At 46.4% G+C, this 24,698-nt stretch overlaps 1 protein-coding gene and 1 pseudogene across 1 annotated transcript; one reads left to right on the forward strand and one right to left on the reverse strand.

The window, feature by feature from the left end:
* Positions 1-1,811: 1,811 nt before the first annotated feature.
* On the reverse strand, positions 1,812-6,003 carry Shisa2 (shisa family member 2). Its single transcript, XM_038310567.1, has 2 exons — positions 5,670-6,003; positions 1,812-2,365 (listed from the first exon to the last, which is right to left on the reverse strand). Exons 1-2 carry the CDS (start codon positions 6,001-6,003, stop codon positions 1,812-1,814), a joined length of 888 nt encoding a protein of 295 aa, XP_038166495.1.
* Positions 6,004-9,712: 3,709 nt separating this feature from the next.
* Positions 9,713-10,330, forward strand: LOC119799819 (annotated as a pseudogene).
* The last annotated feature ends 14,368 nt before the right edge of the window (positions 10,331-24,698 follow it).

Below are 24,698 nucleotides of genomic sequence, written 5' to 3' on the forward strand. Positions count from 1 at the left end.
GCTTTTGCCTGGCTTTGTAGAGATATAGTGTTTAGAGTGGGTTTTACCCTTTGAGATGGTTGGGATGAAGGGGTGAAAACTGTTTTGAGACACTGTGACTTCACAGACTTCAAATCTCAGTATTTTACACACACACACACACACACACACACACACACACTAAATAGGTGTAATCATAAATAAGGTCTTGTTGGAGCTCAAGTATTTGTGAAGAGCCATCCCTGGCTACTTCTGAGATGTTTCGGTTGACTGGTCCCTGAACTTTGCATTAGTTTGATGACAAGCGATCCCAAAGAAAAACAGTCTTTGGCGTGCCAAGGTTTGCCACAAACACATCCGGCTTTCCTAGATACCGGCTACAGTGAAATTCACGGTAGTTGTGATTCTAGGTAACTGTTCTACTAACGACTAATCATAAAGAAAACACTCCCCAAGGAATTCACACCATAAAATATTTATTAGAAATTTAAAGTGATTTTTCTCCTGCTTTGGCTATGAAAACTCTTTGATTCCTATCTCTGGTGATACCGGTTGCCAACAACAACGTCCCACAATTCCCGTCATCATGAGACGACGGACAGATGACAGGCGCTGTGGCCAGACCTCACAGTTATGGAACAAATTTTGGCTTTTCTAGCAGTTGAAAACTTACTTACACACATTTAATTTTTTTCCATAAGTAATCAACATACAAATTCACTTGAATCTGATAAATTAAAACATCGGCAGTGATTGCAGAGTTTGCTGAAGATCCAGGAGTTGTGTCTCCTTGGAGAACTTTGCTCTGGTTTTCCTAGTTCCTGCTGCTGGAAAAATAAACCATTCTGATAACAAGAGTATAAAAAAAGCCTTCTAATTTGCAAAGCGATTCATGTCTGGGGTCCCCGTGATGACTGAAGACCTACACCGAGCATCTCCACAGTACCTTTCTTTGCATTTTTTACTGATCTCCATCCACACATTGATAATCCCCTGCCCTTGGTACTTCTTAGCCAAGGGGATCCCGAAACCGTGCAGAACAAACAGAGCCCCAGGCCACATCGCATGGCAAAGTCAGAAGTAACTTGGAACACAGCAGGAACATAGCTCATGACTTCAATACAAAAGCATCAAATTACTTCTCAGGTGCCACTGGAGAGCCAGGAAATAAAAAGGCTCCCTCGAAAAGAAAAGCGGCAAATGGCTTCACTGCCATCCTCCCCCCTACCCCCACCAGAATTCTGAATGTCTTCTTTAGATACATTTTTTCATCTCTTTAACATAGAAAAATCACTTCGTAATATGATCTATACACACGGTTATCAAATTAAAAAATAGCACAAAATAGTTCCCCCCCCAAAGCATAAAAATAGACCAATTGTATCTTTTACAATGAAATTAAGACACGCCTCTGGAGGACTGAGGCTGTTGACTAGTGTCGGAGCTCAAACTGGCTTCTTCTCATAATAATTATATTATTCACATCTCCTTTCAGCCTTGAACACTGATTTCAAAACCAGCCTAGGTGAAGGGGAGGTAACAGGTGTTCTCTCGTGCAGCCGGAACAATGGTGACAGAGAAGCTCTGACTCCGGCAGCCACACCTCAAGGGCACTTAGGGGCTCAAGCATTTGTCACATGCTTGAGGGTACAGGTGGCCACTCCAGGGGCTCTGTCTTTCCATTGTGAGGCTGCTCTGGAGACGTTCCCCCACAAATGAAGTCATCCAGGAGAGCGCCACGAAAACACCACCGACTCGTGCAGACTTCTGGCACAGGAACCTGGCCTTGGTTTGCTCGGTCTCATAAAGGAGTCTCCTCGGTGCCCTGTGAGCTATACGGTCACTGCAGGGTACATCTTCTGTTCACTGTTAGTGTGGGCAAAGGAGGGCTGGACTTGCCTGTAGCCGGGCTGCAGGCCATCCATGAATGGGGGCACTGGCGTCATGGGCACAGAGTCGTGTTGTACCGCATACCCCACATACGGGGTGTGCAGGTACTGCCCTTGATGGGGGACAATCTGGGTGGCCTGTTGACAGTTCAGGACAGAGAAGTTTGTGGGCATGTTGACGTACACATTGTTCATGGTTCCCTCGGGCAAGCAGCAGTTGGTCTGTGATCTGGTTGGAGGAGCCCGGGCCCCTGAGTTCGCACTGGAGCTGGAACTGGCAGCTGTGCTGGATTGCCGAGAGGATGACCCCCGGGACGTGCTGGCGCTGGGGATCATGGGGATGGTCTCCATCAGGCGGTTGCCCCCTGGGGCTCGGCTCTGCTGGGGATCCTGCTTTGGCCGGAGACATCGGCAACAGCACGCAGCTACGAGGGACCCGAGGATGATGAAGGCAACGAACACAGAGCCGACGATGAGAAAGGGCACGTAGATGGGGACTGGAGAGAGAGCAGAAACGTAACGTTACGGTTCACGTATGACTATCGTAAGACCCAGTAAGCGGCGAACGCCAGGGACAGGTATGCACGAACAGTGCACTCAGAAGCGAAGGACGAAGGCTGGGTCAGCTCGGTCACCAGTACACAAGACGCAACTTCTAGGGCCAAGTGCTTTGGAAAATGGCCAAGGTCCCCGCAGGCATGGCAAAGCCCCCGGAAGCTAAACTTCATAATCCCGGTTAGATTCCCCTAATCTAACACCAGATGCCCCTTTCAGTTGATCTAGATGATCTGCAGTAGCCCAGCAGCCTACATGTAAGTCTTTCCTAACAGGAAGCCCCAGGGTCTAAATGGAACCGAGTTTACATGTCTCTAAATCTGTCTTTTTCTTCTAGGAAGTTCTGCACATTCCTTGACTTCTTCTTGACATTATTTTTAACAAGTTTCTCCTCTTACAGGCAGAACAATTAAAACAAACAAACAAACAAACAAGTAACTTAAATCAGATGACCCGCTATCATTTCCAAATGGAATTTGAAACATCAGTGGTCACGGGAGGGGAAAGACAAGCAAACTAATTAATTCTGGGGTAGTGAGACGGCCCAGCAGATAAAGGCTCTTGCCACCAAGCCTAATGACCTGAGTCCAAGCCCCAGAACCCACACGGTGGAAGGAGAGTCTCCTCCTAAAAACCTGTCCTCTGATCTCCACATGCATACCACAGCACAAACACGCATGGGCGCACACACAGACACACCAAAAAAAAAAAAAAAAAAAGACAGAAGTTTAGAAAATGTAATATTTAAAAAGTGCACAAACTTCTTAAAACCCCATCTTAATAAAAAGGGAGAATAGAAAAATAGTTACCAGAGGCTGAGGAAGAGGGGGAAGAGGGAAGGATAGGAAGATCCAGTGTGTACTGAGTTAGTCTGAAAAATAAAACTGTAAAATAGCAATAAAGGCCTGTTTGTAAAACCAGTAATGGACTTCATTTTAAAATTATTTTTTTTTTAAAATAAAACCAACCAAATGAACATTTTGGGGCCCTAGCATGGTGGCTCACAGTTTTAACCTCAGCACATGGGCAGCGGAAACAAGAAAACCGTCTTGAGTTCAAGGCCAGCCTAGGCCACACAGTAAGTTCCAGGCCAGCCTGGGCTATAAAGTGAGACTTTGTATATAAAGTATATGTTATATTTTAAAATAAATAAAAATTAAAAATGCTTGCGGAAGCTATAGGAATGGCAACTCTATAGGGCTAGCAAGTCATGTTAGCAAGTGGTGTGACAACTGTTCTGGACACAGTAGGCAGGAGGAGCCTGCAGAAGACCTCTGAGGCACTTCTGTGGAATTCTACCTACATCCAAGAAACTTACCTCTTCTGGTGTGTTCCTGACTCCAGTCCCTTTGTTGGCAGGGGTTGGGAGTAGGAGTGGGCGTGAGGTTTTGGGAATTGAACCTGGAACCTCACCCATGCTAAGGAAGCGGTCCACCACTGAGCCCAGCCCTCTCTACTCCATTCCGCTCATGGGTCCCACCAGCCTTGGTGGAGCCCAGCTGCCAGCACTTCTGATGGGGCAGCATGGAGCCCACACTTCAAAGGTCAGATCTGGGAAGACCTTTCACAGAGACTCCATTCCAGGAGTCACGCTGTTCACATACACCACAGAACCATGGAGAAATAATGACTTACAACTGAACATATCTCATGGGTACAGAACAAGTGGGCAGTGGCCATGGCTGAACATAGCCACTTCTACGCTTGGGGTCTCTTCAGCAGACCGGAAGGCTTGTTGCCATCTGCAGCCCAGCTGGCTCCCACAGCTGTACCGCGCTCATTAGACTAGCCCTGCAGGCCAACTAAGTCCAGGACGGGAGCAGCGAAAGGCAAGCTTTTTCCTACACACACTATAAATGTTTCACTCCCTAAATTGAGATAGCAGCCCCCACATGTTGTATGAGGTAAACAAAAAGAACACAGGTGAGTTTCACCTCCAATACGATAGCAAAAACTAGCTGAAACCAGTCTCAGCCCACATAATGAGTTTTGGGGAGAAATAACTGTTCTCTTTCCAGGATTTTTAATTGGAAGTGTAAATAACTATACAGGGGTAAAGAATGCGGTGCTACCGGGAGCCAGCCGCTGGTGGCTTAATTGGGCACGTTGTCCTTCACGGCAGCAGGGCTGTGAAAGGAGCAGGACATTTAAAGGGAAGGTTTAGGAAAAGAGTGGAGGGTACCCATGACCTAGGAGCAGAGCGGAGGGTACCCATGACCCACAGCGGAGTAATGCACAAGCTGCTGCCTCCAGCTTTGATCAACACCATCCCGACATTTTAGAAAATATTAACAAGCCCAACTTAACAGACACCTTATTGTAGCCATTTGGCTCCTTTCTGCAGGCTTTATTCCCAGACCACACACTCTGCAAAGCGGAGCTGGAGTTCAGATGGTACCTTCTCTAGGCCTGCCCTCAGTTCTCCTCTTCAGACTCTGTGCAGCAGGAGCAGCGAACTTAAAAATGCTTGACTGCTAAGACACCACCAACTGAAAAGAGCTGATGAGTGGGAGGCCCTGTCAACCAGAAGCCACCTATGCCAAGGCTCGGGCAATGCCACTCCTACACACACACACACACACACACACACACACACACACACACACACACACACACACTCGATTAGGCAGCCTCTAAACTGAGGGGATGTGTCTCACGAGGAAATGCAATCTGCTAAGTTATCTGACAGGCTTCTTTTCAAAATCTGGCTTTGACTGTTAAATAATCAAAGCCTCAGTGAGCAAAGTTGGGCACTGTTCCAATGTCACATCTATCAAGTCTGCCTCAGGAGACCAACCAGATTCCTAGAAGCCTAGGTGGGCACCGGGAACTGTGCACTGGCTCATCCGGAAGAGACTAGATCCCTAGGAGGTGAAGTTTCGCCCACGGGAAGCTCCCCTCCACCCAGCATTACCCACCCAACTGCCTTCCTTCTGAGGATCCTTGGAGGAGAACCATGGGCAGGTCTTCCCCAGAGAGGGGGCACACCCTTGCCATTAAGTTCCCTGAAAACTGGTGACACCGGGAAGGGAAGGCCCTGAACAGAAGCAACGTGTTTTGTCTCGAGTTTTTTGCCCCACTGCACACAAAGTTAATAAGTAAGGGGCAAAAAAACAAAACAAATAAACAAAAAACTAGGTCTTTCCTGCTACCAGGCCCTTTCCTAAACTCTCCAAGCGTCCAGGTCCCTGCTACCCAGGCAAAGCAACTGCCCTTCCCTTTTGCACCTGGTCGCTGATGCCCTACCTGCCGAGCTGTCTGGGCCTTCTCTGTCTGTCCGGCCAGGCTCCCCCACACCCTGCTGGCGGTCGTTGTCACAGCCTCCTTGGTCCAGGCGCGCCTCGGCGCTGGAGCAGCAGTAGCGCAGCGCACAGCTGCCGCAGCAGATGGTGGCGTCGCCACCGTCGAAGCGCTCGGGGCACTGGAAGCCGATGCGCCAGACGCCCTGCGCGTCCAGCCAGCCGTGGCAGTACTCGCCGCTGGCCCGCGCCCCCGCCGCCAGCAGCGCCGCCAGCAGCAGCTGCAGCAGCGACGCGCGGTGCCCAGAAGAGGTGACGGGTGAGCCGCGTCCGCCCCACATGGCACTGCCCTGGGCGGGGGGTGACGTCTCTGGAGGATGTAGATCTCCCCAAGAAGTTGTGGCTCGGCGACTCCAGGGACCTTCTCTGCGGGCCACTCCCCTCTGCCGCGACACCCAGGCTGCAGAGCCAGGGTCTAAGTCATCCCTCCTTACTAGTGAGCCGGTCCGGGCTAGACTCGGCCTTCAGAGGGCATCACAGAAGGAACGTTCCTGGAGGCCTGGCGTGCAATCCGACCTTCCCTGTGCATCCCCGAGGGGACGCCGCGCTGCGGATCAGGAGCAGGCTATTGCTGGAGCGTTTCAGTGTCGGGGTCCCGCGCGGTTGGGGTGCGTCTCTCTTCTATTTACCTCCGGAGCTAGAAGCCGCCAAAGAAGCGGGCAATGTGCGGAGAGCTCCGGGCAGCAAGTGCAACGGCCGGTCGCCCTCTAACTCCGCAGCCCCGGGCTCGATCCTCCTCATGGCTCCGGCCACCGCTCGGGACGCTGCGAGTGTCCGCACCTCCCCTGCAGTCCCGGAGCCCGCCCGGCTGGCGGCGGCCGCGGCTGCTGCTGGGCGCGGGGCCAGCGGGCTGCCCGCCCTGGCTTCTGCTGCAGCTCGTGTCCCGTCTCCTTCTCCCTGTCGCTGGTGCGCCCGGGACAGTGAGCTCCGGTGGGAGCCGCCCACGGAAGTTTCAGTCCCTCGGGCTACGGGAGCGGAGGAGCGCGCGGCCGCCCCACGTTAGTCCTGCACGGCTGCAAACCAGCTCCGACTGCCTGGCTGCGCGCTGCGATCCCCTCTTAAAAGGGGCTGGCGGCTCCCCTGCGCGCATGCGTGCTGCGAGGGCTTCCCTCCGCCTTGGGACGCCAGGGGACACCCGCAGCCCTTCACTTTCCAACACCAAAGGTGTGGCGGTGGCCAGGCAGCGCTGCGAGTGAACTGAACAGACGTGTGGAAAACGCTTTTTAAGTCGGCCACGCCTTGGAAGCACAATTAAAGCAAAGAGAGAAGCAAAAGTTTGGTGCGAATCTTCAACATTCAACATTTTGAGTTACTGACAGCCCTCCAAAGGATAATTACTAATTACTTTCCATGTTACAGACGATGCGGTCGTCACTCGGATAGACTTGTCTTGCTCAGCTTCCAGCCTCCGGGCTCACGAAGAACACGAATATGATCTAAGCTGCGTGCGTGGCCTCCTGGTGCCACTGCACGGGAGAGTGAAGAGGTCAGCAGGGCCACCAATGATATGGTCAGTCTAAATGATCTATGTCACTTTATTTGCCTCCCCCATAGTTGGGTGTGGTGCTTGTCGAAGTCCGGCAGAAAGGTGCCCCCGTGAAACATGTGACCTTGGTGGCTTAGACAGCTGCAGCCAGGAAGGCAAGGATCCAGACACAAGAGACTCTAAGAAGGAACGAACAGCTCCACTCTTGCAGAAAGGAACAGGTGCTGATGCTATTGAAGTAGCAATGAGTATTTTTAAAGGACCAACTGCGCCTTTCTCAGCCTGGAGTCAGTCCGTGGAAATTCTGGACCCAGCCCCTGAAGGAGGAGCCCTCGTGTGTTGCTGGACTCTGTTTCGTTGTGTATTTAATGAAGCACTAGCTGTGACCAGCCCCCTTGTCCTGTTCAGGTGGACAGCTACAGAATACAAAGCAATTTTATCCATAGTTTGGGTTAAACCATTATAGGGCTCTTAATACAACCCCCTCACCTCAGACAGTGAGAGTTAGCCTTCCAGTTACCACCCCAAAATGTTTGCAGAGAAAACTGTGCTGTGTGCCTGCTGATCCCACAAAACACTTTATTCTTACTTAAGCTACCTCCAAGTACGCCCCATGAGCAAACGCTCTACCACTGAACTCACCCCAGTCCTGAAATCATGTATTTTAAATGAATCAAATGCCAACCTTCTATAGGCAAAGAAATGAACACAACTCCAACATGGAGGAGCCATTCATTTCATAAACATATTCTGTCTGGCGTCCTGGGGATTTACCTTGAAGCCAGACACCTTGGTCATTTCCCTTGAGCAGAGTGGTCTCCCACCCACATACTAACCAGGCCCAAACCTGCTTAGCATCAGTGACCAGATGACATTGGGCACAATCAGGTTGGTCTGACTATAAACTCACGCAGACTCTAAAGTCTCTGAGATGAGAGAGAATTTGGACTGAAACAAACAAGTAAACAAGTAAAAACAAACAAGTAAAAACAATACAGTATGATGGGATCTATGAGCAGCCATGTTCATGGCCAATCCCTATGTGAGAGATGGGTATGTACATGCATGTCCACATACATGAGCATGGGTATGGTGGCCAGAGATTGATGTTAGGCCTCCTTCTCAATTACTCTTCATTATGAGACAGGTATCTTACTGAACCTAGAGCTCACCAATTGAGCTAGATTGATTTTGGCCTATAAACTCCAGAGATTTGCCTGTCTGCGCCCCTGTGGCCCCTCTCCCACCCCTGCCCCAATGCATGCGCTATATCAGTATAAGTTGATTTACTTGGTATTCTGAGGGTTAAATACTGTTCTAAACTTTATTTTATGTTTATAATTATGTGTATACATGTTTGTCTATGAGTGGGTATGTACACGTGTGAGTTCAGGAGCCAGAAGAGGGCGTTAGATCCGCTGGATCCGAAATTACAGGCAGTTGTGATCTGTCCACTTGGGAGTGCCGGAAAACTCCAATCTCCTGTAAGTGGGGGAGCACCTGAAGTCTTTTCCTTAATTGTTGTTTGATACAAGATATTTGTACTTAGTGCAGAGAGTGTTTGCTCTATACCTCTTTTTCCTGTCCCATTTATCTGGCTCTCTAAAACCCACGGTTTGCCAGAATTCATGAAAAAAAATTCCTCAGCATTTTACATTGAGTTGGTCAGATGGTTTGGTTTTACTGTGGTTTAAGTACAATGCTGTTGTGTTTTTTCCAAATAGTCAACTATTAGTCTATAATAGGTAAATTTGGAAGTATGGGGCTTTGAGAAGATTCATTTTCTCTTTTAAATAGCTGTACATCTCTTTAATTGTTTCTCTTCGTTTCTAACCCAGGGCTGGGGGTTGGATCCAAAGTCTTATCCACTCTAAGCAGATGTCTGCTATTGAGTCACATCTCCTTCAAATTAAGGGGAGACTTGTTTCGTTGTGACTTGATGTGATAATTGTCTCCAGTGTTCAAAGGTCCCACTCATTCTATCTCATCTTCTGGCTTGTTTTTATTTTTACTGTGTACCTAATACGCTCTGTTGAAATTTTATGAAATAGCTTATCAATTACTTTTCTATTGTGGGTGCTGCAAAGAGGGCCTTGCTTTTTCTGGAGAAGACCTAAAGGAATCCCATCACTCTCCTTCACAGCCCAGTTGGCTTTCTCTATTTTCTCCTAAGACACCCAAACTAGCTCAAACTAGCATATGAGTAGCAGCAATAAATAGTCGTGCACCTCTTTATTTGTTTCTCTTTGTTTCTAACCCAGCGCTGGGGTTTATTATAATTAAAACCAAAATCTAGACAGTCTGACCAAGACATATTTAAAACATGCAAAAGTCTGATTCCTCTCTTTTAAAACCTGAATTCTATAAAACACTCTCGGGCTATTTTTCCTTCCCGTAGGTGCATATACAAGTGCATTTATGTGAATAAAATAATTTTTAAAAGAAACGTCTGGTCTTTGTCACGTGTGTAAGTTCGTTGGCACAACAGTCTTAGGGAAGTCAATATGCCAGTTGTCCAAAGCAGGGTTTGCCACAAGACCTATGTGACCCCATGGAAATCTTTCGAAAAATTGTGTCTCAACCAGGAATTGTTGCTGCTCAGAGACTGTGGGGCTCCCGAGCAAAGGTGAGGCGCGGAGGGTCAGATTTAGCCTGGTCAAGATCCCCAAGGCTGCCCGGCAGCTGCTGATGCTGGACGAAAAGAACCCATGGCGTCTTTGCTTTAAGACAATGCTTGGCCGAGGCCACTTCTTCTCTCTGGGTTGCCGATGAGAACAAGATAAAGCTGGATCGCATCAGGCCTGAAGATTGAGGAATTCTTAGTCAGGTGGCTGCAGACCCAGCTTAGATTTGGACCTGGCCAAATCTATTCACTATGCCATGCCCGTGTGTTCACCCGTCAGGGTCCTATCAGGGTCCGCAAGCCCGTCAGTGAAAGCCCATCCTTCGCTGTCTGCCTGGACTCCGAGAAACACATTGACTTCTCCCTCTGTTCTCCTAACAGTGGTGGCTCAGACTGTGTGAAGAAGAAGATCGCCAAGAAGGGCCCTGGTGGTGCTGGAATAGGTGATAATGAGGAAAAGGATAAAATTAACACTTTCCTGGCCTGGAGGATTGTCTAGTTGACTAATTAAACAAAATCAACACTTGACAAAAAGAAAGAAACGAAACTCCGGACATCTCACTAGCACCTGTTGAAATTCGTCTGTCTCAAGAGATGACGAGAGTGGCCTGTAGCAAGCAGGAGAGTAATTGCCTAGCAAGTGCAAACCCTGGGTTGGTTGCCAGTACTACAAGACTAATTAATTAACTCTAACTAGTCCTAACTGCTATCTGGAGTTGATGTGAATCATATGGAGGCCATTGTATTTTGGTTGGCTGGTAGTCGTAAAAGCTTCAGCTCCACCATAATTTTTTGTGGGTTTTATAAAGACCAGAAGTCTCTCACCTTATGTATTCAGCGTTCTGCCTGCATGTACCCCTGCAGGCCAGAAGAGGGCACTAAATCTCATTACAGATGGTTGTGAACACATGTGGTTAATGGTAATTGAACTCAGGACCTTTGGAAGAGCAGGCAAAGCTCTTAACCACTGAGCCATCTCTCCAGCCCCTAAATTTCACATTTGTTATGCTAAATGTTCTTTGAAGCTCCAGTATTTGTTACCCAATACTCGCTCAAATCTAAATAGTTATGTTATTTTTATTTTATTTTATTTTATTTTTGCTGTTGGTTACTTTAACTCTACATCTGGCTCCATCTTTTTATACAACTCCTGTTAGGATGTTTACTGTTTGAAATTTTCTTTTTAGAAATGTGGAGTTAGAAGTCATCCAGAAATTTTGTATACCTGAAGGCAAAATGGGCAAGTTTATAAAAAAATGATTGCAACGGGGCTAGGAAGATGTCTCAGTGGGCAAAGCAGTTGTCATGGAAACATGAAGGACCAGAGTTTATCTCCTTCAAACCCACTGCTGCTGTGGACTATAACCCCAGCAGGTCCACTGGCTACCCACAATGCAACAAGCTTTTTAGGACCACCAGCCCCCAAATCATGACACAGAGACGTATTATTAATTATGAAAGTTCAGCCTTTGCTTAGGCTTGTTTCTTACTTGCTCTTATAACTTAAACTACCCCATTTCTATTAGTCTCTGTGCTGTAGCGTGGCTCGTGGCTTTTACCTCTCCTCCTCGATGGCCTGCTTCCTCTGTGTCTGGCTGGTAACTCTGCCTTTCTTCTTCCCCAAGACCTCTCTGTCCCCAGAGTCTCACCCAACCTCTTCCCACCTGTGAGCTCTTTATTAAACCAATCACAGTGACACATCTTCACACATTATAAAGTAATATTCCGCAACACCACAATCCCACAATTTAGGAGAGAGACTGGACAGAATTTGCAATCCATGTGTTCAATGAGAGACCCTATCTCAATATATAAAGTGGAAAGTGATCAAGAAAGACATCCAGCATCAACTTCAGGCACACACACCACACACACACACACCTTTCAGCAAAGATTTGCAAATCATATACGGTGAGTCTAGTGTCTATAACATAAACATTCCATATCTCATGAATGAAAATAAAAACAACCCAACTTACAAAAGCTTTGAACAGCTCCCTCACTAATAAATGGTCAATCATAGGGAAGGATATTCTTTGTCGCTAGTCACTAGTTGCCATAATCAGAAACTCAAGATATAGCATTACTCCTAGGATGGAAATAAATGATGCTGACAAAAAAATAGCGCTTATGAGAATATGGTAAAATTGATACCTGCAAACTCTGCTAGTGGAACGAGATACGGCTTAGCCATTGTACAAAGCAGTTTGACAGTTACTAAAAAAGTTACTTACGGAATGGCCATGCGACCCTACCATTCCATTGATTCAAATATATATATATATATATATATATATATATATATATATATATATATTTCAAAGCATTGAACGCATACATCCATACATAAACTTATACATTAATATTCAAACACCACTGTTCACAATAGGCCAAGGGTGGAAATTACTGGCTATCTGCTAACTGGAGCATGGATAGACCAAATGGACTAAATCCATACAATTATAATAAGATTTTACCTACAAAAGGAGTAAAACCCAGGTACATGCCTCAACATGGATGGACCCTGAAAACATTGTGTAGACAAAAACAGATGCAAAGAACATACATTATGTGAATCTGCTCCTAGCAGAGGCTCTCGATCTGTCTGTTGAAGCACTTTTGGGTGTCAGATGACCCTTTTCCAGGGGTTGCCTAAGACCACTGGAATACATATTCACATGATGATTCTTAACAGTAGCAAAATTACAGTTATGAAGTCGCAATGAAATGATTTTATGGTCGGGGGATCACCCCAACATGAGGAACTGTGTAAAAGGGTCACTGCATTAGGAGGGTTGAGAACCAAGACTTTCAGGAAATGTCTAGAAAAGACAAATCCAAAGAGACAGAAAACAGGCTAACGGTTATCAGATGCTGAGAGGACGGAAGAGGAAGTGGCTGGCGATGGGTGTGGAGCAGTAGGCTGATTGTCCTAGAATAGAGGGTGGCAATGACTACACACCCTGGGGATGCACGCTTTATATGTATATATTTTGCTATGCTGAGGATATGTGGGCAAAAGTTTCTCCTATACTCTCACAATAGAAAGGTGCCCCTGTGCCCTCATATGTGTGGGAACTCCAATACCAAACAAGCAGCCTACCAACCACTGACCAGCCGAGTGTCCCACCTCTGATATTCTTTTTTTTTTTTTTTTTTGGTTTTTTGAGACAGGGTTTCCCTGTAGTTTCTAGAGCCTGTCCTGGAACTAGCTCTTGTAGACCAGGCTGGCCTCGAACTCAGAGATCCGCCTGCCTCTGCCTCCTGAGTCCTGGGATTAAAGGCATGTGCCACCACAACCTGGCTCCACCTCTGATTCTTACATCATCTACCTGGAGACACATTCCACAGGTGAGAGCTCACATCCCTCATGGATATCTATGTTGGATTCGTTAATAAATCAGGTACAACAGTGATGTAGGTGTGTCTTCTATCTATCTGATGATTTCATTGGATAATTAATAAAGAAACTGCCTGGCCCATCTGATAGACCGGCCCTTGGGTGGAGTAGACAAAACAGGAAGAAGGAAGTGAGGTAGATGGCTCAGTCAGATGCCATGCCTCTCCTAAATTAGACAGACCACCATGCCTCTCCTCAGTAAGAGAGATGCGATGAAGCCAGCCGCCAGGTCAGAGATGCTGAATCTTTCCGGGTAAGACACCATTCATGGTGTTACACAGATTATTCGATATGGGTTAGTCAAGATGTGAGTAAGAGGCTGAAACTAATGAGCCAGGCAGTATTTAAAAGAATACAATTTGTGTGTTGTTGTTTTGGGTTTTAAGCTAGCCGGTGGCTGGGAGCTGGGCGGCGGGAAGCCGGCCCGTACCTCTTCACTACACAACAGGAGGCAATAACTAATGATAAAATACACACAGCATATTGAAACTGACAGCACCACTACTCTCGTGCTTGAAGGCCATTACTAAATAAAAGAACAATTTACTTGAACGTAACACAGTGATACCTATACAATCAGGCTGGCGTCTGAGGTGGGCGTGGGGTGACTGATGTAGCCAGGATGGCAGAGTGCGGCTCATGAAACCGACAGGGAATGATTCCAGTTCTGAGCTGGACAAAGAGGGACCGTGTGAGATTCCATCGTTTTACTCAGAAGGGCATGCAACTGAAAATGTGCACTGTTTCTGGAATTTTCCACCTAACACCTCAGGCTGCAGCTGACCCCCAGTTAACAGACAAAGTGGGACCACTGTACGGAGCATTTTGTGGTTCCCACGTCCACAGATGTGAAGCTGAAGGAATGGCGAGAGGAAAAGCAGGAGGCCTCCTAACTTTAACCTCAAAGACCTGGAGAGTCGCTCATCAGGGATGGGGGAGGGGAAGGATGACCCACCACAGGCCAGGGAAGAACACAGTGCTATATCACATTCTCAAAGATACATTAAACCCTCAAGTCCCATCTTGACCCTTTAGGCTCAGTCCCTTCAGAAGCAGCATGCACTTCTCTTGGGGGTCCTCTCTCCGCCACAAAAGTCTCCCTGCTTCTCACAGCTCCATCCCTTCTCTACAGCCAGTGAAGGGCCCTTGGAAACACTGCTGCATTCCCACGTTTTCTTTATTCAAAAGTGTCCTTGATTCTGTTCAAGTGGACACATTTCTATCTTCTACCCACCCCTGCCTCTGGGGGCTGCAGGAACCTGCCCTGGTGGTCTGTACTTTCTGGCCAGCATCTGTAATAGATCCATAATGCCCTTTGTTTCAGAAATAAATAAGTATTAATTTTTTTCAGTAAGTGAGAGATAGTTGCAATGAAAGACCATGAGGAAAGGAAATTTGCCTTGTTCAGCGTGGGTCCAGGGACAGATCTGAGGGGATTAAAAAGGAAAGATGGCCAAACACGGAAAAGGTTGGGATCATGTGACCTGGGCTCTCTGATGGAGAGGCCCCAGCCACCCAGAAGCTCTGAGTGTCTGCTATGTACAGTTGAATGGAGAGGTAGAGTTATTGCACACAACTAAACAGAGAGGAGGAGATAAACAAGGGGGCGGGGTTTATGGTGCATAGCTGGACCAAGCAGATGGGTTTAGCTAATCTCTGTAGGAGCAGTCTCTGTAGGGAGCAGTCTTCAGGCCATAAATATCCAGGGGAAAATGTTACTGTACACACTGCCAACACTCACACTCCAACTAGAGGAAGGGTTTCCATCCCTCTGAGCCTTACTGAACCCGTGCCCTGATGGGATGGAGGACAAGTCATTGCCAATTTCTCATGGTTCTGAGATTATGGTATCCTAACGGCCTGCTCACATCAAGAGAACACTTCCCTTTAGGACTTCTCTCAGAGCTTTCTCCATGTGACCCAGAAAAAGAGAAGGGCCAAGCTCTATAGAGAGCTGTCAGCTGCTCTGTGGAAAGGGTGGCCGCTGTGTTCTACCCTTGGCTTCCTAGAGACTGATAAGGGTGCTCTCGGGCTAGCACTGCTTGTAAGCACAAGTCTCGCTCTGGAGGAGGTATTGCCAAAACCTAGTATCCCAATCAGGAACCCCCATACCCTAGGTGATCACCAGATACCAGAGAACCACTTGCCTGCACTATAATAGGACTTCAGCAGGGAGCAGTTTCTGAGCGAGGTGGGCCTCATCCCAGCAGCAAGAAGTGAAGAAATATCTGATGTCATGGTGTGGTAAGAGACTACAGTCTTGCCAGGCAGTGGTGGCACATGCCTTTAATCCCAGCACTCAGGAGGCAGAGGCAGGAGGATCTCTGTGAGTTCAGGGCCAGCCTGGTCTACAGAGCAAGTTCAAGGGCAGGTCCCAAAGCTACAGAGAAACCCTGTATCAGAATAAAACAAGAGAGATAGATAGATAGATAGAGAGAGAGAGAGAGAGAGAGAGAGAGAGAGAGAGAGAGAGAGAGACTGTGGTCTCACATCCAGGCTGCTGAGAAACTGGATTTCGCAAAGATAATTTCATTGTCTTTCACTGAAATAATGCAGAAGGTAGTTTTGGACCATATTCTCCTTGGGATTTCTAATTAGCAAGACCACTGTTTTTCTCTGACCATGTCAAGGAAGAGGAGGAGGAATTAAAGGGGACAGGGGAGGAAGAAGAAAAGTCCCCCTTATTGTAGGTGTTGAGATTTGATATAAACAATAATTTCCCTTATCAAAGCAGCCTCCCCAGATAAAAGAGCCATTGTGCTGCCTGTGGCGGCAGGAAGTCGATGGAGGGATTTGCACTGCCTGAGAATAGGAGTAATTATCCCATCCTGCACACTAACATCTCCACCCGCCCCTTAGTTTTATAGGCTCAACCTAGTTTCATACCTTTTGAATTAATCTGTGATTTTCTTTGGCTTTTGCAAGAAGCCAGTCTCTCAGGAAACAATTGAATTAAACTTTGTTTGTTTAAAGAGTTCTTATGTAGTAATCCATATCTGTCCCTGGGCTGGGGCTGTAGTCATTGGCAGAGTCCTGACCCAGCATGTACAAGGCCCTGGATGCTGTGCCCAGGACAGAAGAAAAAAATAGTGGGAGGGGGGAGGCCTCGCTGGAAAAGTAGAAGAGACTCTTCTGTGTGGTGCAGCTTTCTAAGGAGTAGGGAATGTTTAATGAAATCTATCCCAAGTAAGCATCAGCATCCCAGCGGCAGCTAAAGGAAGACTCCTTTGGGATTTCAGACCTTTTATAGCTTATAATGTCTAAGACGTGTCATGCTTTGTAGCATGGATTCTTATGTTATATAACAGTTAGCTGGAGGGTCACCAACGCATGAGCTTTCAGTGCCTAATTAGAAGGAAAGGTTTTAAAATGTTCTCATGCTAGAAAATATAGTTGAACAGACTATAGCTCAGCTCAGGTAATAACCGCTGATTGGGCATCAGACATATCCTGAGCATCTTGCTGAAGTTCTTGGCATCATCATAGTGGCTCTTGTAGTATAGTCATTAAGGAAGCTTTGAGAGGTTTTGAATTCATCCCCACTTTCTAGAATTTCCTAATAAGTTCAAAAGAAATTTCCAGTTCCTGCAAAATGTTACGCAAGTAATTGTGGCACAGGTAATGGCTAGGTTCCTTTACCCCTTTCCATTTGCAATGGGTGTCTTCTAATATTGCCCAGATGAGATGACGTCTCAATAGGAGATGAACAAGTCACTGGCGTTCAGACTCTCCAACACCAGTTTCCTCGTTGGTGCACACACTGATTGTATAAGGGAAACACACACACACAAATGTGTGTAAATATATTTGATATATATTGTTGTAAAGATGCACACATACACACTCACACATAAATATGTATATATGTTACATATATATATTTGTTGTAAAGATATATACAAACAAACACATCTTTCGTTATTTTATTCCTGGAAGTGGATCAATTTATGCCGGAAACAAGGTCACAAAGAAAACACTGAGGAGAATTGGAAAACAGGAAAAGGTAGACTGAGATAATTATCCTTGTGCACAAAGAAAATCATGGGCTAGACTATAAAGGAGTGGTCTGGAGGTGCAGCCCGGTGTCTCGAGAGCTTGTCTAACGTGCAAGAGTCGGTCCCCAGCCTGCAAAGCAAACCAAGCCAAACAAGCCTTCCCTTGCAGGGGCTGAGTGATCTTAAGGTGTAATTACTGCAGTTGATAGGACCAGAGCAGTACACGCTCAGGACTTCTCACTGGTATTTCCTGGATCACACCAATAGATACAGAACAAGAATGTTCAGGTAAAATATGACACTTAGGACACTGGGCAAGCTTGCAAACTTTCTCAAGCAAGCATTGTATACATGACAAACTGTGACCTCGGTCATATACATCCAACGGTGTTTCAGTGAAAGTTTTGGCAACACATACGTGCTTAATGTTTTATTACTATTTTGGGTTCCCACTAGGAATGAAAAATACAAAACTAAACAGGGCCTGAGAATCTAGGCAAGCGTTCTGTCATTGAGGATCACCACAGCCCTGCCAGTTAGTGCTCCTAAGGGCAGGCAGGAAGGGAGATGGAAAGGGCAGCCTTCTGTTGGGGCCCCAGGAGACCTGGTACGTTCTGCCAGGGTGCTAGTTCACCTGGAGAAATTGTAGAATTCCAACACACAGTCCAAAGCCATCCTGAGTCTCTTCTCGACATAGGCAATTTACGTTTATAGACTGGGTCAAGCAAATTGGACAGTTTAAGTGAGCATTGAATGAGCAGAACATAAATATGTTGGGGCTAATAAATGGTCATATTTATGGACTGTAGTAAAACCTCTGTCTTTCTCCACTTGGAGAAATCTTGCCTGCTGGATTGAATACACTGGTCATGGTATTGAGCACAGGAAAGGCAAAACTGAAGCAGAATTTCCAAATTCCTTCTTACAGTTCAGATACGTTTGAACATTCGATACCGGATGGGAGCGAGTGGGCGAAGGCACTAAAAACAAAACATATAAACAGTGTAAAGCTAAACAAACCACAGAGCAAAAGGCTGCCCGCTTATGCATTCCCAGAATACAAGCTCAATTGAATTTTTGAGAAAATACTATCCACCGGGCAGTGGTGACACACACCTTTAATCCCAGTGCTTGGGAGGCAAAGGCCAGCCTGGTCTACAAAACAAGTTCCAGGACACAGCACCCAGAAACCCTGTGAGAGAGAGAGAGAGAGAAAGAGAGAGAGAGAGAGAGAGAGAGAGAGAGAGAGAGAGAGAGAGAGAGAGAGAGAGAGAATAGTATCCATATGCAGCTTGATAGAAAGAATCAGACTCTAAAATAATATTTTTTTTTGAAAATGTGAAGAACCAGTTCTCCAGCACAGAGCTCACTCTGTTTTATTCATCATGGCGTGTGGACCCGCAGGTGAAACAGAAGGTTTGGCCTTGGTTGACTTTAAGATCCAAGTGTCAGTTGGGCGTGGTGGTGCGCACCTGTCATGGCAGCTACTCAGGAGGATGAGCCAGACAGGAAGACTGCTTGAGCTCAGGAGAGACGGGCCAGCCTGGGCAGCATGGGGAGACTGTACCGCAAATGCAGCGAAAAGGTCAGAGTGTCAGCTTAGAGTCTGCCTCTCCCACTCACGACATAACCCTGCAATTGCTGAGCTCCAGTCCAAGGGGCAGCGTGCTATGACACAGGCTGACGTCACAGTGACGTCACGTGAGCAGCAGCAAGGGCTCTGAGCTAGGAGGTTCTTTCTCTCCGGCTTCCATGGTTGCTAGCGAGCATCACTTCTCCGTGGAAACATACTTGCCATTGGCGGTCGCGTCTTCAAAGCAGGAGAGACGCTGCGACTCCTAGGGTAAAGAAAACTTGAATTCAGATCATCCGTGAATACCATTCGTTACACCTCCTTCATCAATGGTAATTGTGTTCTGCTTGACAGCCAGCTACAGGTACAGACCCCTGCCAAGTTATTTTCACTACTGCTTCCTGACCCCGAGAAGTGGGTCCAAGAGCTCTCACTTTACCGAATAGTAAAATCAATCACCCTGGGCCTGACTGACCAAAGCAAATGAGAATTTTTTTTCCCTTTCTTGCTTACACCCAATTTCAAATGTAGGAAAAAGTTGCAAGACTAAGAATGAGCACAAAAGACTCCCGACTGCTCCTCTTCCAGTTCACCAACTGTTGGCATTCGTGGCAGTCTGGTTCCTGTTCGCACTGTGACATAGAAATGGTTTAACTCTTCCCCTTCTGATTCGGCGCTCTGTCATTTAGACCCTATAGGGTCAGCATTACTGGCTGCGCTTGTTTGGCAGGTTAGAGCCAAAGCCCCTACTTCAGTATCAGTGGCTGATTTATGCTTTTTCTTTTGTTTTCAACAAATTATTAAATCTAAATCATGTGTTGTTAAAACACGGCTTTGGTAGCCCATTCCAAGTGCTAAATTGAAAGATAAAATTCCAGGTGTTTCAGAACAGAGAAAAATATATGAAATTCATAAAAATTCTCCAGATTTCCCTATCGAGGCTCTTTCGCGCCCTCTTCTGGCTGAAAGACAACAGAACCGCGACACTTGAGTTGAGCACAGCAATTGCTACCCTCTTGAGGGTAGTCCATTTAAACAAATAAGGAGTTGAGATGCAGCCAGAGAGTACAGGAGGGGTTGAAGCCATAGCGTCTTCCTCTGTACTCCCTTTGTAAGAACAATCGCCTTTACATGACTTTAGGGTGCCAGACCCAGAAACTGAGACCACGTGGCCACGTGTGGGGGGTGAGAAACAGTGAAAGTTGGGTGTGAGGCAGTGCAAAGAACCTTCTGATTATCATGATTTTACTTTAAATCATAAGTAAACTTTCTCCAAACAGGATCTAGGCTATTTGAAAGCAAGAGCCTAGTCTACTATAGCTCATATAGATAATATCAATGTGTCATCTACAGACTGTGTATTTTCTTGTTGAGTGAATTCAGAATGACCAGATAGTTTATATGGGATTTGTGAAAAATGAGTAGATTTTAGCTGCCTTTGCAGACAGATATCTAAAATCAGTAATTATGTGAGATAAATAAACTAAGTTTTTCCACTTTAATAAACTCTTAACTGAATATATAGATCCCATAACATCATATTTTATTTATTAAATATGCATAATACTTTTTAAAGAAGTAGCCACGAAAAAGAATAAAAGAGTTATCAGTGAATGTATCTGTTTTTCTTTCACATGCAGAACTTTGCCAGTTAAATGTAGTGATATTTCATTATTATTTTAATGGATAAAGCTTGCCTGAAGTTCAGAGAGTAAAACAGCCACACTGGTCAGCTTTACAGACCAGGCAGTGGTGACACACACCTTTAATCCCAGCACATTAGTTTGCCATAGAAACAGGACAGTCGTGATGCACACCTTTAATCCCAGCATTAGAGAAGAATATAAGACGGGAGGAGACAGCTCTCATACACAGTCTCATTTTGAGGTTCCTAGAGGCAGGATTGCCATTTCAGACTGAGGTAGAGGTAAGACCCAGTGGCTGACTGTTTTGCTTTTCTAACCTTCAGGTTGAACCCCAATTTATGTCTCTGGGCTTTTATTAATCATGCTACAAGTTATGTTTAATCCAAAATATAAATATTAAAGTAATAATGGGAGACAAAGGCAGGGGGATCCTGTGGCCCTTTGAATGAGATGCTGCATAGTCTCAGGCATTTGAATACTTGGTCCCCAACTCATGGTGCTGTTTGGGAGATTTAGGAGACGTGACCTTGTTGGAGGAAGTGTGTCCCTGTAGGTGGACTTTGAGAATTTAAAGACTTTCATTACTTCAAGTTAGCTCTCTCTATTTCGTGCTGGCTGTTCAAGATGTGAGCCTTCGGCTTCTTGCTCCTGACACCATGCCTTTTCCCTATCATCCTGGACTCTAACCCTCAGGACTGTAAGCCCCAGTGAACCCTTATCCTGGGGTTTTATCACAGAGATAAAATGTAACTAATACAGATCCTACCAATACAGCCTGAGCTGTGCAGTAAGATCCTATCAGAAAGAAAGAGAACTAAATGAAGGGCAGGGATGAAGAGAAGGAGGGAGAAATGAAAAGGTGAGGAGAGAAAATGACTCTTTTACACACACACATACACACACACTATCTTAGAACTGTGATTTTTAGTACCCTAACTTAATCACGTAGTTCTAAATTGTCACCTCTCACCTTGCGACTAAAATCTACTTGCAGAAATACGATGCTTGTTTAAAATTGTAATATTCCAGATCCAGCAGGACCTACAATGATTATCTGCTTTATGCTCAACTCTATACTTACCTACTTGGATTTTAATCCACCATCCTAAATACTTCTCTAAATTCCAGCAGTGAAGTCCAAGCCCTTTGGGAATCTGCTCTGTGTGGAATAGCATTGGCGTGCACCCGTGCGAGAGGTGAGGTAGGGCTGTCATGCTGATGCTGTGGCCTTGAGAGGGTCCACAAGGTGAAAGATGACGATTCTGGACAGCTGAAGCAACAAGGCCCCGAGACGGATCTTAAACACATCCAGATCAAATCCCCCAGACACCAGGACCCTTTGATTTCTGCAGGTGTCTCCTACTTTCCCCTCCTCTCTGCTTTGACTCAAGAAGCCTTGTTGATGAGCTCCCCACCCCAGGGGGGAGGGGCAAAGAACAATATACTATTATAACTACTTCTGACCAATGGCAAAAATGGCAAGGATAAAAAGATTATCAGTCATTTATCAAAGGTCTGTTATGCCCCACACATTTTCTACATCCACTGTCTTTTTGGAGCTTAGAGACACAAGGGCTCAGCTCTGGTTGGGTAGAATGCTGGGACCCTGCCATCTGCATTTGGCTTCATCTTTGGAAGGGGTTGGGACGATATTGCTGGCCTTTCTGAACTTGTAGATGATTGATGGTCGTCTGCTTGTATGAGTTTCCATTGTAGCTAGTTATATAACTTCAGAAATAAAGATGATTGGATTTGTTAATATTGAAATACAGTATCCATTCTCAAATAAAGACAGGCACTCCGTGTGAAGTTCAGAGTACGAATTCTCCTATATGTGTACAGTCGTCTGGGTCAGGTGAAACGGGAGTTCATTTTCGTTATCAAGAGACTCTGATTAGTGTGACAGTCACTCATTTTACACAGAAGCAAGCATGCTAGCTTTAGTATACATGCACGTTTGTATTTATTTTACCACTAATTGTGTGTGTGTGTGTGTGCATGTGAGTATGTGCACACATGTGCATTTACCTAAGGAGGCCAGAGCTGTTGTGGTACCCTCAGGGGAGTTAACAAGTGGTTGTGCATCTCCACGAGTGGGTGCTGAGAACCAAACTTGGGTCCTCCGGAAGAGCAAGAGGCCCTCTTGGCCACCGAGCCATCACTTTAGCTTCTACAAGTCCTGTGTTTTTAGTCAGAAAATGTTTATGTAAATTTACATAATAGTACAAAGAAGGGTGGTGAAGGATACCAGACCGGATCCTGATCTTACCCTTCACGGCTTGTTCCGGCACACTAGCGTTCTCACATTAGAGTAACATTTGAGAGGTGTGTCTAGCTTTCATTTATAAATCCTGCTTAAGTCATAATTTTCCCCACAGGAAAATACTGCTTTGAGGTATTCTATGAGCGCTATACAATCATCTTGTTGACCTTGTCGTTTAGACTTTCACAGGGAAGAAAATCTCCCGCGTGTTTCTGCAGCAAAGCCCGGGCTAAGTCATCCCTGATCCGGATGTGATGACGACTGAGGGGTGAACATGGGGCATCTATTGGCAATCATCTCCGCTTTGCTTCTGTAGCAGAGCCGAAAAGGAGCCCGCTGATGAGTATACTGGCAGCTACCACAGGGGAGAAACGGTGGCTGATAATGGAGAAAGCATTGCTCCTCTTGCACACATCAAGTTCGTAGCTCCTACCTGACAAAGGACTTGAGGAGTTTGCTGTTGAGCCCGAAAATTAGATCTAGGGCCCATAAATCTTAATGATAACAAAGTATGTTAATATACATTGTCTAGCCGGGCGGCGGTGGCGCATGCCTTTAATCCCAGCACTCGGGAGGCAGAGGCAGGTGGATCTCTGTGAGTTCGAGGCCAACCTGGTCTACAAGAGTTAGTTCCAGGACAGGCTCCAAAGCCACAGAGAAACCCTGTCTCAAAAAAATCAAAAAAAATAATAAAATAAAATATACATTGTCTACAAAATAACACTAATTCTTTACTCTCCCAAGGTGATCTCGGAGTCACCTGATCAAGACCTTCATACCCAAATTTGAATTTGTGTGACTTTAGCTAACAGAGTGCAACACCAATTACTGATGTGTGGGTCCCCAGCCCAGTGCTGACGAGGACTGGTGACTGCCTCCTTCTTCTGTCGGTCTCTACACTTGTGTTAGTTATGTCTCTGCTGCCCTGAGAAAACACCAGGACTGAGACAACTTATTTGGGCTTACAGTTCCAGAGGCATAAGAGTCACCGGCATAGAGAAGCGTGGCAGCAAGCAGAGGGCACAGGGGCCACGGCAGCGAGCGGAGGGCACAGGGGCCACGGCAGCGAGCGGAGGGCACGGCGGCCACGGCAGCGAGCGGAGGGCACGGCGGCCACGGCAGCGAGCGGAGGGCACGGCGGCCACGGCAGCGAGCGGAGGGCACGGCGGCCACGGCAGCGAGCGGAGGGCACAGGGGCCACGGCAGCGAGCAGAAGGCACGGCGGCAGTAGCAGGAAGCCGAGAACACACATCTTCAGATTCAAGCTGAAGTAGAGTGAGACAACAGGAAGAAGGGCAAAGCTTTAAACTCTCAATGCCTGGGCCCAGGGACCTCCTTCCAGTAAGGTCACACCTCCTAACCCTCCACTAACAGTACCACTATTGTTCAAATGTCCCTAGAGAGGACATATCTCATGCAAACCGCATCATATCCTCCCGTGCCACCATGAGAGCAAGTTCAGTTCCCTGCTAGAGGATGGGTAATTGCAATAAGATACAATGGGGAGCAGCCTATACCAACCAGTCCCCTCAAGTGACTGTAGCCACAGAACTAGAGAGCCCAGGGGAGACACTATGGAATTTGGCCCACCTCAGCAGAAGCAGACCCACCCAGCCAACCTGTAGGATGGTACAGGACACAAGACTATGATCAAACACCATCAAGATGTCTCATTGCTGGTGACGCGGTCTTGAGGGCAGTGAATAATGGATAGAATCAATGATTGCATCTTATATTCGTTTCAACTTTATTCTTTCTTTTTTTTCCCCAAAAATTTGTGTTAAGTGGTAAGTATTGGCTTTGAATTTAATACTTGGCTGTTTAGAATTTGGAGAAATTGTGCGTTTGTTACATTTCTATTAGGCAAGGACTATCTCCAGTTTGTGGTTACACACACACACACACACACACACACACACACACATATGCTTATCCTGTAAGTTCTTTTCTACCTTTTTTTAAAAATGATGGTAGGGACAAACTTTGGTCT

The sequence above is a fragment of the Arvicola amphibius genome, chromosome 13, assembly GCF_903992535.2.
Source record: "Arvicola amphibius chromosome 13, mArvAmp1.2, whole genome shotgun sequence".
NCBI lineage: Eukaryota > Metazoa > Chordata > Mammalia > Rodentia > Cricetidae > Arvicola > Arvicola amphibius.

Bases quoted from the DNA above. Each gene is read 5' to 3' on its own strand.
- Shisa2 (XM_038310567.1), bottom strand. From the start codon at position 6,003: ATGTGGGGCGGACGCGGCTCACCCGTCACCTCTTCTGGGCACCGCGCG. The intron at 2,366-5,669 runs GTAGGGCATCAG...CTCTCTCTCCAG, and splicing joins AGGCCCAGACAGCTCGGCAG to TCCCCATCTACGTGCCCTTT.